We start from the raw sequence: 13,759 nt of genomic DNA, 5'->3' as shown, positions 1-13,759 counted from the left end.
CCGGGGAAACAAACTTATATCAAGTCCATTTGCTTGATATTTTTATACTTTGTTCCTGAAAATCTCCTGAGGGTATTGATGCTGCAGCTGATGGCAATTGAAATGTATGTGTGTAAAGTCCACTGGTCTCCTACCCTGAACATTTTTTTTAAATGCCTCTTTGGTGCAATCTGGTGCATTCCAAAAGTAAAAAATGAGCTTTACTGCACTTTTTTCCTGAATCCTAGAAGTGAAAATCATCCTTGGTGGGGGCAGTTTACCAGAGGGGAGTGACTCTTTTAGAGGAAAGGAAACCACAAACTTCCCTTCAGTCTGCCATGGTATATTAACCAGGGCCTCACATGCCCTGTCCTGCTCATCACTGAAATAAGAGTCAGGCAAAGGGAGACATTTGCTGAGAAGGAAGTAAACTCTTTTTCAAACACAGAGGAAAATGCCAACGGACTCGGGCAGCCCTAGAAAATGTTACTCAGCTGGATATATTGTCATTTAAAAAAATGTTCCAGTGTGAAAGCCCACCTTACAGTTGTCATTTGAAACTCTAGAGCAGGCATTCATGTAGCTGAAGTTATAAATGATCCAAGTGTAACCCTTCTGCCAGGTGGAGCCGGCAGCAACCAGGACCAAGTTCAATAGCTAGGTGTTCCTTTTCAACAATACAACACAGTACCGACTCAAGCCCCTACCCAATAACCTGGGAAAATTACCCACTACCCCTAGGCGCTTCTGAGAGGCAATATTTCCTCACTCACAAACACAGAGTCTGAGTGTAGAAAAAAAAGACTTTTAATGAAAGGAGGGAAGTCACCCAACACTAATTAGAGAAAATGCCACAAGTGGGATTCATAATCATAAAACTGTGAGCAGGACCACCCACCCCAGAGTGTGTGGGGCAGTGCCTTCTGCCTCATGTCCTTGAATTTTACAACCAAAAGTTCCTTTTCTGTGCCCCCCTCTGCTCCCTCACCATATCCCACTCACAGTAGTTGTCCTTGGTCAGTGAGGACCCAGGGTGCATCTGTATAAGTTCACCTCCCACCCAGGGATGAAGGGACCTTCCTTGCTCCACCATCTGAGGGCTTGCTCCACCATTTGAGCATTTGCTCTGGTTGGCCGCCCTGCCAGCCGCTCATTCCACTTCCGCTGGCTGATCACTCACCGCTCTTGCTGGCTGCTTGTTTGCCGCTCCTGCCAGCAGCTCCTGCCAGCTGACTGCTCACCGCTGCCACCAGCTGACAGCTCGCTGCTCCCACCAGCTGACTGTCAGTTACCTCCCACTGCCACCTGCCTCTATGCTGTGACTGCTGCAGGTCAGTCTCAAAGGGCTGGTCTACGCTGGGGAGTAGGGAAGGTGGGGATCGATCTAAGATATGCAGCTTCAGCTATGCTATTTGCTATTCGCATAGCTGACGTCAAAGTATCTTAGTGCAACTTACCTGGCCATTCTCACGGCAGCAAGTTGACCACTGCGGCTCCCCTGTTAACTCCGCTTACTTCTCCTGCTGAGATGGAGTAAGGGCGTCAATTCAAGGATCAATTTCTCGCATCTAGATGAGACCCGATAAATTGATCCCCAATAGATCCATTACTACCTGCCAATCCGGCAGGTAGTGTAGATGTGGCCTTAGTGATTGTCAGCTCCTGGTGATTTTCAGCTTTTAGCAGGCTGGGCAGAAATGCTGTGCCATCATAAGTGATTTCAGCTCTCATTTAAGCACTTAAAATAACAAAGGCTCCTAATGGAGCCTATTTAGCTCTATCTCTGAACAGTAGGAGGTAAACAGGTTAAACCAGACTGGGAACTCTGAGGGACAGTTCACACCTCCTGGCTGAGATACCTGTCCCCTCTCCTCTTAGGGCTGGTCTACACTGCGGGCGGGGATCGATCTAAGATATGCAGCTTCAGCTACGTGAATAGCATAGCTGAAGTCGAAGTATCTTAGATCGAGTTACCTACCATCCTCACGGCATGGGATCGACTTCCACGGCTCCCCATTTTGACCCCGCTACCGCCGTTTGCATTGGTAGAGTTCCAGAGTCGACAGGAGCGCGTTCGGGGATCGATATATCATGTCTAGATGAGAAGCGATATATCGATCCCCAAGAAATCGATTGCTACCCACCAATACAGCTGGTAGTGAAGACGTACCCTTAATTTCAGGGCTCTGGCATTGGAGTTCCTGATCCTTAATGAGGTCCTTTCAGATCAGGGTGATCCCCTCATTTGGACAGTTTAAGTACAGTTCTGTTTCCCTTTATTCATACAGTAAAGACAACAACATTGATAACGGTATTTCACTATCCCTGCATTCAGTACTAAAGTGATTTGTAATCCAATAGCAGCCAAAGTTGATCACTTTGAGCAACACTGCTCAAACACTGCTGGATATCTAGGCAGAGTAGGTGTGTTCATGTTAATGAGTTTACTCCAGAAGTCTCTCCTCATCCCAGATAGCTGTCAGGAGAGAGTTCATTCAGACCGGGCTTACACAGGTTAGTCATTTCAAGTACAGAGTTCTGTTCTATTTGACATGGAGTAGTCATTTAAATTAGAGTGAACACTGGGGGCAAAATATTCCTCCAGCCTGCAGGAATGAGTAAATTTGGTTAGTCCATTTGGAAGTTTACAGGACTCAGATGGCATTTTGAGTCATTAAATATTTTTTGTTCAACTGACCTCTACCCTGGTCCGATGTCATAAATCATTTGCTGAGAGCATGTGGAAGTCATTGTTAAGCATATGTAAAGCTTTAGGGTGAAAAAAATCCTATTAGCTTAGGTGCCCTGGCCATCTAATTGGATTACTGTGCATATTAATATAGCATTAGAATGGTTTAAAGTGTTAATCATGGTTTGGATTTTTTTTTTTGACAACTGAGATAATGTACCATATCCTTAGAGGGTCTGATAGAATATGTGACGAGCTTCAAATTCACCAAGCACAATTACTGAGCATGTCTGATACTTGATTGGAGCCATTTCTAAAGAACATCAGAAAATGTCTGTCAAAACGAAATTCGAAAGAAAATGAAGAAAAAGTTTCATCAAAATGGTCTTCCATTTTGAGAGCTGCTGTAGTCATTTCACTCATCCATGGGAGTCCTCCAGGCATGAGGAATTCTAGCCTATCAGAAGAAAACAGCTTCCCAATAGTATTGAGTCCCATTGGTGGGATGAAGGAGGCTCTGTGACTGAAGAAATGAGATGGGTGAAGCCAGTACTTCATCTTATTTCAGTGCTGCTGAATTTTGCCCCTGTGATGGGAGGTGGGCAACTCACAGTGTGGTAGCAGCCAGGATTGGCACAGAACCACCATGGAGCTCAGCAATCAAGAGAGGGAAGCCAATGTAGAGAGAAGAGGACAAGTATGATGTACTCATTGTAGCCCATGTTGCTGAGGAGATGTGCCAAAGCAGTCTACACTGCTTGGAATGCTCTGAAGGCTGAAGTTTTGAAGGTAGAATGTGTTGTTGTAATTCAGACAAGGAGTGACAAAAGGTGTATAATGAAGGCCAGGTCATTATCTGCCAGGATGGGATGGAGTCTCCTATCCAACCAGTGATGGTAGAATGCATTACTCACGGATGCTGCTTTGTCATATCTTAGCATCAACAAGAAATCAGGGAGCATCCTAAATTATGGACTGGATTGACCAGTTGTGGGTATGAGCTTGCAACCAAATTAGACCGCAACTTGCTTGCAGAATCTTCAAAGAACTTTCCTTGTCCCATCAGCATCACTTCTGTCTTGTTTGTGTTCAGCATCAACCAACTCTTCTTTATCCATGAGCTGATCTTGTCCAAGCATTGCACCATCTTGATGGTAGTGGCATCGTAGTATAGGGTGTGGGATAGATGGAGCTCTTACCCTGGAGCATGTAAGAGTTATGAAGCTTTTACATATTTATTTCAGTCATAGCAATATCAGTCAGTTTCATTAAAATTCACACTTAGATGTAAATTGAAATGAGCAACAACTTTGGAAAAGAATCATTTGGAGAGCAAGAAAGAGAGTGTCACAGCTTCAATGGAGCTGCACCTGCATTCTCCTCTCTGTGGTCCACTCCAGGAGCATCTAGTCAGGACTTAGCTCTCCAGCTGTCACCTGTGTCTAGGCAGGGACCCTTATGCCATTCACTTCTGACCAAGGGGAGTTTTAAAACTGCACAGCTCACTGCCTAACATGATGATATTCCCAGCAAGACAGTCTACCTAATAGCCAGTGTCTGTGCATTGTTTTCTCTCTGAGGGCTATGCACAGTGTATTGCCAGCAGCTACAAGTTACCACACAGCTCTTCCTAAGCAATCTAAATTATTCTTAAGGTAAAGGCATGACACAGAAAACATAATAAAAACAATAACCAGATTTAAACATGCCAGGAGTCACTTATCAATCATATGGACCCCTAGTAGGCCGAAGTCTTTTCAACCCCTCCTTGAACAGGAGGTCCTGTCTGTTTGGTGGATAGTAAAAAGGCCCTGAGTCAATTTAAACTTAACCTTTTAAAATCAAAAGCCCTTTCTTTGTCTATTGGTCTCTGGAAAATACAGTTTGAGGCAGGATATGCAAGCCTCCCCAGGGATGGTGCCTTTCTGGAGGTGTTTGCAACCTAAGTGATTCACCTTAATCACACCCACTGTTTCTGTTTCCTGGCAGAGCTGTGGCAACCTTCCCCCCTGGAGTTGCATATAGGCTTTGGCCTACCGTGATATATAAACCATTCAGTATGGTTCCCAAAGGTCTTGCATGGGGCTGCAATAACTGTCACAGAGCATATCTGAGATTCTTCCAAGAGGACCAAGTGAAAAAGGTAGAAAAGTATTAACCATTAACTATCTGGCCATGTACTATTATTATTTATTTGTATTGTCTTTGCACCTAGAAGCCCGAGCCATGGACCAGGACCTTATTGTGCTAGGCATTGTATAAACACAGAACAAAAAGATGGTTCTCACCAGCAAGACCTTACAGTATATAAGACAAGAGAATGGGTGGATACAGAAAGTCCGAAGGTGGTGCACGAGGAAACAATAAAACAATGCTTGTCAGCATGATAGGCAGTGCTCTCCACAGATGTCTAACAATTGCAAAGTGTTTTGTAGGCATCACAGCAAAGGAGAGTTTTAAGAAGGGATTGAAGGAGCACCATGAGATGGTTCTGATGAGATTTACAGGAAGCACCTCTCAATAAGGAGCGGCAGCCTGAGTGCAGGTTTGCAAATTTCATACATGAGTGGAAGTCAGCATCTCAACAGTGTATGAGAAATGGTAGGTAGGATGGAGATAGGCTAGGAAGAGTCTTGAAGGTGAATACAAGCTGCTTATGTTTGATGTGATAGAGAAAGGGGAGCCCATGGAGGAATGAAGAGAGGGGTGACATGGTCAAAGTGACAGGCTACGGAAATGATCTTTGTGGCTGCATTTTGAATAGACATGAGTGGGATGTGATTGCTTTTTTCAAGGTCAGAGAAGAGGATGTTGCAGTTATCAATACAAGATGGTGAAAGCTGGGATAAGAGATTTAGTTGTGTGGCTGGATAGGAAAAGCCTTATCCTAGAGATGTTATGCAGAAAGAATCTGGAGGATTTAGAACCAGTCTGAATGTGATGTTGTAGAGCAGTGGTCGCACCCTCCTAGGACACATATCTCCTACGGAGGCGCAGAGAAACATTTGGGGGTGTGCAGTGGGGCCCAGCCCAGCCCCCATGGGGGTGTGTGATGGAGTGTTACCCAGCCTGGCTCTGCCCCCAGATCTGCTCCAGCCCTGGTTCCCAGCCACACCTCTGCTCCCAGCCTGCTCTCAGATGTGGCCCTGGCCTTGGTCCCTGGTTCCCAGGCCTGACTGCAGCTCTGCACCCAGCTGTGGCCCCAGTCCTGTCTCCAGCCTCAGGCTCCAACTGCAGCCTGGATGTGGCTCCACTCTCAATCCTGGCCATGGCCCCAGCCCTGCCCCAGGCCTCGATCCCTGGCCAGCTCCACTCCCAGCCCCAGCCCTCTCGGCAAGTGGGGCCAAGGGTGGGAGTGAAAGGTTGTTAAAGTTGGCTGGGCTTCTGGGTGTGGAAGTCAATCAGGGTGCAGAAGTAGAGGTGCTTGTCTAAGAAGATGGCAGAATTGAAGGAGCAGAGAACAAATTTGTAGTGCAGGAAGGCAGCACGGTCACGGATACCCACCAGAGATGCTTTTCTGTGCAGGAGCAAGAAGCAAATGTTGGGGTGAGCTAGGGCTGGTAGTGTATTCCTTAGAGCAAGTCAGGCAGTAGGCAGACTAGCTGGGAATCGTGGAATGACTATCTACTGTCAAAATTCCTGTGTGGAACCTTCCTCTCCATTCTGCCAGTCTCCCCCTATCTCCTGCATTGCCTGGAAATTAACCAGCTCCCCCTCAGCCTGTTGTGTTGTCAGCACAGTGGGACTTCAAAGTGAATCTTACTAGGAGGTAGTTAAGTTTCACTTTGACTATGGACCAACAGAGATCTTCTCCCAGTGTGGCCCAGGGGCTCACTGAACGTCTAAGATGAATTAGGAGACAAGCAATAAAGCAGTAGGTTGAGAAAAAGAGGAGACCTACGATGGAGGAAAGCAAAGGAGGAAGAAGAGGAAACAAAGGAGGCTGTAAAGGGTAGAGGCAAGAAGAAACAGTGGTGGGTGAACAATGGTGAGAGAAGAAGGTTTAGAGGGAGGGAAACAAGAGACAAAGTCCTTGTTGTAGTTCCTGAAATCCCCATTGTGCTGGGCGCTGCACACACACATTGCAAGAGAGAATATCTGCCCTTATAATCTTAGTCTAATTAAACAAAAGAGACAAAAGTTGGGAGGGGAAACTGAGGCACAAAGAAGCCTATTGGCTTGCCTGAGGTCACAGCAGGTCAGTAGCAGAGCTGGAAATAAAACCCAGGTTGCCTGAGTCAGTCCAGTGCACCTTCCATCTCTCCAAAAGCTAATCTCTATGAAAAGAGTAATCCAGGACCAGGAGTGGTTTAAGTATTAGCCTGCTAAACCCAGGGTTGTGAGTTCAATCCTTGAGGGAGGCATTTTTGGGAACTGGGGTAAAAATCTGTCTGAGGATTGGTCCTGCTTTAAGCAGGGGGTTGGACTCGATGACCTCCTGAGGTCCTTTCCAACCCTGATATTCTAACTCTTCAGTCTTTTTGAAACCTGGTAACTCTGCTAACTAGCAGTGTCACTCTGTATGCTCTCTTTAAATCTTGGCCTCGTTTAAGAAGGCATGGAATGGGCTGCTAACTACCCTGAACCAGGCCATTGGGCAGAGCCAGCATCTGGAGTGATACCTGGCCATTATTTCAGCCCACCAGAGTGGTGGGCAGGTATGTGTGTGTGATCAGGGGAGGGACAATGATCGGGTCAGTACTAGTTGCAACTTGCAGAAACATGTATTCCTCTGTACCCCATCTGACTCTGAATCTCCAACAGTGGGGTCTCCAAAGGCACTGTCTAAATTGTCCCACTTGACTTGCATACTGCCCCCCTGAGTTCATCATGCAGAGGTGTGTGGAGCACTAGTGCTGTGTGGTAGGTAGTTGGTGGCTGTATTCATACGACCCTTAAACCAATGCATTGCACTAGAGATGGGCTGCTTGGAAACCTGCTGTTCTTTCTCCTTGCTCCAGGAAAGGTGCATGTGACAGCGTGGGTTGGTGAGCAAGTAGGGCTCTGCTTGTGCTAGATATGGTCTTGCTTCCCCTTTTGGTAGGGGGTTTGAAGCAGTGGAATAAGAAAACATGTCTCCTGTATAGAGAGGGCTTGAAAGCAATCTCAGCAGTGTAATGTGTGCCTGCTCTAGCAGCCATGTTACAGATGTTATCAAGACCCTTTTGCTATGACCATGCTTCCAGGAACAGGGATAGGATTCTGTCCACAAAGGGTCACTTTGGAGAGTCCAGGCAGCTTGTTTGACTTTGAGTCACATAGAGTTCAAGGCACTTGATGTGGCATTGCACCAGCAGGGAGAGGTCCAGAGAAAAATAATGCCATAAAAAGTTCATTTCTTATTTAGATTTACTGAAATAGCCAAATCACTTAATCATGGATCTAAAAATCTGGCCTTTTTCTATTTTCTAATATTCTCTAGAAATGGACTTATTATTCCTTTGATGCTTTATTTTAGTTCCCCTTATGATCAAAATTAGCAAGAAACTTGCATAAAAGAGAACAATAATTGCTCAACGAGCATCTCGTTTGTAATTTATTAGTTTCTATTATTGTGAGTCACTATAGCAACAGCTCGCATCCAGGGTGATGAGAGAGATGTTAGATATGAGCTGACGAGGCTCTAAGTCCCAGCAAATGGAGATGCACATTTTTATCAGTAATTTTCATGAAAATAATAAGTGAGGAGTTAATGAGATGGAAAGCTGTCCTGTGGCTATTGTGAATTTTTTTTAAGTGTTGATCTAATTAGAATGCATCGGTCAGGAAAAGTAATGAGAGCTTTAGCGCTTCACAAAGATGTGAGGATCATATCAGAAAATTAGCACAAGTCTTTGGAAATAATCAGGCCCTTGGAGAGTCACTAAACCTCTTCTCTTGGCTCCTTCTGATTTTACAGGTTGCTCTGCAATCATGGAGCTGTCCTGATTTTATTTTCTCAGGCCTTGGCTACACTGGGAGGTGTGCAGCGCTGGGAGTTACAGCTGTCTTCGTACAGCTGTGTAGGGACAGCGCTGCAGTGTGGCCACACTGACAGCTACCAGCGCTGCAGTGTGGCCATATTTGCAGCATTTGCAGTGCTGTTGGGAGTGGTACATTGTGGGCAGCTATCCCACAGAGCACCTTGTCCCATTTTGGTGCCGTGGGTTGTGGGAAGGGGACGGAAGGGTGCAGGTCATTTCGCTTCCTGTCGCAACGTCCCGTGGTGCATCGCTTCACATCCGAGCATTCACAGTTTTTCCATCCACATTTGGTGCCATTGTGAGTCTCTGTGCAGCGCGATTTCTGTGGGAAATGGAGCCTGAGCTGCTGAGGACTTTGCTAATGAGTGTCGCCAGCACATCACGTTTGGCAGTTGAGCTATTCCTTCAGCTCCAAAGTGACAATGAGGAGTCCGACGATGATATCGAGTCACCTGACGCATATGACACTAAATTGCTTGTGGCAGTAACGGAAATGCTCAGCACCGTGGAATGCCGCTTTTGGGCTCGGGAAGCAAGCACTGAGTGGTGGGATCACATCTTCATGGAAGTCTGGGATGATGAGCAGTGGCTGCAGAACTTTCGGATGAGAAAAGCCCTTTCATGGGACTGTGTGAGGAGCTCGCCCCCACCCTGCGGTGCAAGGACACGAGATTAAGAGCTGTCCTGCCAGTGGAGAAGCGGGTGGCTATTGCAATCTGGAAGCTGGCAACTCCAGACAGCTACCAATCGGTTGCGAACCAATTTGGAGTGGGAAAGTCAACCGTTGGAATCGTGTTGATGCAAGTTTGCAAGGCCATTAATCGCATCCTGCTAAGAAGAACCGTGACTCTGGGGAACGTGCAGGACATTCTGGATGGCTTTGCACAAATGGGTTTCCCTAACTGTGGAGGGGCGATAGATTGGACGCATATTCCTATTCTGGCACCACCCCACCCAGCATCCGAGTACATTAATTGGAAGGGGTATTTCTCTATGGTTCTCCAGGCGCTTGTGGTTCACCATGGGCGTTTCATTGACATTTACACAGGCTGGCCTGGAAAGGTGCATGATGAATGCATCTTTCAGAACAGTGGCCTGTTCAGGAAGCTGCAGGCCGGGACTTTTTTCCCAGACCGGAAGATCACAGTAGGGGACGTTGAAATGCCCATTGTGATCCTTGGAGATCCCACTTACCCGTTAGTGCCTTGGCTCATGAAATCGTATACAGGGAAGCTTGACAGGAGCAAGGACCAGTTCAACTACAGGCTGAACTGGTGCTGAATGACTGTGGAGTGTGCTTTTGGCCGTTTAAAAGGGCGCTGGTGATCTCTGTATGGGAAGCTAGACTTGGGGGAAAGCAGCATCCCTGCGGTTATATCCGCGTGCTGTACCCTCCATAATATTTGTGAAGGGAAGGGTGAAAGATTCAGTGAGGAATGGGCCTCCGAGGTTCGACGCCTGGAGGCTGAATTTGCACAGCCAGAGAGCAGGGCTACTAGAGAGGCCCAGCACAAGGCTACAAGGATTAGGGATGCCTTGAGGGAGGAATTTGAGGCTGAAAGCCAACAATAACGTTTGGTGCCTTGCACGGGAGTGAAGTGCAGTGGTTACAATGATTTGCAGTGCCTGTTTTTTTCCTTGGGCTACGGTATCTTGCACTTTCTGCAATAATAAAAACTGTTTTAAAAGCCAAGAAATCATTTATTGAAAAGAAAGTATGTAAAAGGGCAGGGGGGTAGGGTGGTGAACTGTACATTCAGAGGTTTGAATATGTCCTGCCTGGAGTGCTGTGCAATGACTGCTGCACTTCAGGATGAAAATGCTGCGTGGTGATGGGGGCTGAGTACAGAGGGTAAGGGTCGTAGTTCTCAGGGCTGGTAGGTGACTGTACAGGTGTTGGGGGCAGCTGGTGGTGGTAAGAACCTGGATGCTGGAGAAGGGGGTTTTGAGCTGACATTGGGGAACAAGGGAGAGAGCTTTGGGATGGGGGGGCGGCACGGTAGTGCTCTGCCTGCATGGCTACGAGTGACTGGATACAGTCCGTTTGGCACGCCAGGAGGCTTATCAGCTGCTTTGTGCTTTTCTTCTTAGCCAATGCCTTTCTCCTGCTTTCTCTTTCCCTCCACTGCTGCATTTTTTCTCTCCAGTCCTGCAGCTTCTTACTCTCTCTGGCAGACTGATTCATAACTGCTTTCACCATATCTTCTTTGCTTTTTCCTGGCTTTTTCCTCAGGTTTTGTAGCCTTTCAGCAGTCTCTGATACGGCCAGTTGAGTAGTAGTAGTAGTCAAGGACACTGTTATTAGAAAGACAAAAATTGAAACATTTAACAGAGAGGCAGCATTGTGTATAATCACAGTGAAGGAGTTGCAAAGAATCCTGTGGCACCTTGTAGACTAACAGACGTTTTCGAGCATGAGCTTTCATGGGTGAATACCCACTTCGTCAGATGCATGACGAATGAAGGAGTTTACAGTCTCATTTTAGCATACTTTCCACATACCAAACAGAGCACAGAGAGCCCACAGCAGCGAAGACATGGTGAGTAAGGGGGAATGAATGCAGGAGTTAATTAATCCTGGAAGCTATCTCGCTTCCGCGGGTCACCTGGGAAGCAAGGGAGGGACTTCTACAGCAATGCAGATTCTGCCCTGGCCCCTATGCAGCTTGCCTGTGTGCAGGAATGGTCCCCCCCACCCCTCGCGGCACAGTGGCACGGACGTGTTAGCCTGACTGGGACAAGGACCACAGTGGCTCTCCCTATAAACTTGCGCAAGCGCATTGCCCACGCTCTGGCAGAAACTTTTGAAGAGATTACCAAGGCCAATTACCGCAACGTGATAGACCACATCGATGGGCTATTCCACATCTAGGCATGCATGCATGCAGCCCTAACCCCCCCTCCTTTCCCGAAACATTTCCATCCTGAAAATAAAAGCTGCTTACCGGGAACCCGCTCCTCTGCTTCTTCTTCACCACCAAGTTCCAGCTGCTGCGACTGGCTACCTTCATCCTGGCTTGAGAAGAGCTCCTGGTTGCATGCCTCCTGGGACTCCGGGGTGTCTCCCCTCAGCCCAGTACCCTCACTCTCGGTTTCCTCCCCGCCTTCCACCTCCCTCTCCTCTCCCCGCTCTGAACTGTCCATCGTGGTCATTGGATTGGCAGTGGGGTCACCCCCAAGTATCGCGTCCAGCTCCTTGTAAAAACGGCAGGTCATGGGGGCAGCACCTGAGAGGCGGTTTCCCTCGCGGGCTTTGCAATAGGCACTCCGCAGCTCCTTTACTTTAACCCTTCACTGCACCGTGTCCCGGTCATGGCCCCTTTCCAGCATGGCCCTTGAGATCTGCCCAAAGGTATCGTAATTCCTATGGCTGGAGTGCAGCTGTGACTGCACAGCTTCCTCCCCCCAAACACTGATGAGGTCCATCAACTCGCCATTGCTCCATGCTGGGGCTCGTTTGGCGTGTGGAGGCATGGTCACTGATTGATTGCACTCCACACCTGGCTGAGCAAACAGGAAGGGGATTTTTAAAATTCCCGGGGCATTTAAAGGGCGGCTCACCTGAGGCCAGGGCAGTAGAGTGTGAACTGATGAGCAGAGTGGCTGAACAAGTATTCTGGGATACCTTCTAATACCCTGGAGGCCAATTACAGCGCTTTTGGTGGCCACACTTGTGGAGCAGCGCTGCATCACCAGCGCTGCAATCGTTATACCTCAGGCAGAGCAGGAGTACAACCAACGCTGCAGCCACGGAGATGCAGCGCTGTATGTGCCTTGCAAGTGTGGACGGTGAGTAAGTTGCAGCGCTGATGGTGGGTTTACAGCGCTGCAACTCTCCAGTGTAGCCAAGCCCTCAGGGACAGAGAGGTTCAGCTACAATGATGGCACTTTCTTATGTCTGCCAAAAAGGAGTTCACAACTGCAGTTAAAATTACTTAAATAGCATCTTCTGTGAAACTTATGTTCCTCTCAGACACTGACTAATGGGCCTGGGGAATGTGTTCCCCACCCAAGGTCAAATACACACATGAGCCACTCCAAACCTTCAAGGCAAGAGCTACCCACACAGTCCCACAGTCACCCAAGATCACTTGCCCAGCCTCTGAGGACCCAGTGTCTGGGCATCCAGAGTGTCTAGTTCCAGATCTACCACCAATACACACAGGGCCATGCCCCCAGGCCCTGAGAGCCCAATTTCTAAACACCTGGGACACAGGCCCAGTTCCCACATTCCCAGGGGTATAGACCTAGCCCAAAAGCCCAGTCTCTGAGTGCCCAGGGCTATATTCTATATAACGTGTACACATTATATAAACATATGCATTTACGTTTTATCTAATGTATATTTATATTTAAAAGCACAGTAGGATCTAATTATAACCTTTAGCTCAGGACAGGGGAAGTGACCGGTGCTTCTGAGCCTGCAGAGTGACTTTTCTTTTTTCAGAGTGTCTTTTTACCTTCTGTTGCTCACACCATTTGCTCCTTCATAGCAGATATGGCAGTGCAATCTGTATTCTTTTCATTGTAGCCTCATGCTTGGACCATGTAAGGCCTGGCAGCTCATTCTTCCTGATGTCAATGATAGAAGTATATATACTCCCCCACGGCCTGGACCTTTTCAAAGTCAGAGCGGTTTCAAAATATTTGCTGTAGGCTTTCAATTGTGTCAGCCATTGACTTAATTTTGCTTTCCTCTGCCACTAGTCCGATGCTCTTTAATACTTTCAGATGTGTTAAATTTGCTGCTGAATCCACGAAATTATAATTAGAATCTTCGGGAAGATGCTCCACAACTAGGATGTGTGGCAAAGGATGCAAACTTTCAGTCTCAACAGAGACCTGGTTCTGTAACCATGAGCAGCTCTGTAACTATGTCCTTTGTTAACATTTCCTCTTTCTCTAATTCGTTTTCAGTTTCGCATCTAGGCTGTAACTCAAAAAATAGAGCTTTTTGGTTAAAAAACATCTTGGTTAAGCGAGAAGGGGGACGTGAGAGCAGCAATTACAAATAAATCATATAGGAAATGGAAAAAAGGACAACAGACAGCAATGAGCATAATTTAAAAGTTAAAAAATGCAGGTAATTGTTAAGTCAAGAAAAAGTATCAACAAAATATCTATGGCC

General features: G+C 47.1%; 1 protein-coding gene across 7 annotated transcripts in view; it reads left to right on the top strand.

The window, feature by feature from the left end:
* Nucleotides 1–4,723, top strand: part of LOC115637298 (homeobox protein PKNOX2-like) — a 504,816-nt gene extending 500,093 nt beyond the window's left edge. For all 7 annotated transcript variants that reach the window (XM_030538438.1, XM_030538443.1, XM_030538437.1 and 4 more), the window contains one exon: nt 4,658–4,723. In XM_030538438.1, the coding sequence (XP_030394298.1) occupies nt 4,658–4,693 (36 nt within the window). In that variant the 3' untranslated portion in view covers nt 4,694–4,723. The remainder of the gene's footprint in view (nt 1–4,657) is intronic.
* Nucleotides 4,724–13,759: the final 9,036 nt, after the last annotated feature.

Source organism: Gopherus evgoodei, chromosome 19 (genome assembly GCF_007399415.2).
Source record: "Gopherus evgoodei ecotype Sinaloan lineage chromosome 19, rGopEvg1_v1.p, whole genome shotgun sequence".
Taxonomy (NCBI): domain Eukaryota; kingdom Metazoa; phylum Chordata; order Testudines; family Testudinidae; genus Gopherus; species Gopherus evgoodei.
Note: the sequence above shows the minus strand (reverse complement) of the source record. Positions and strands in the feature narration are given on the sequence as shown.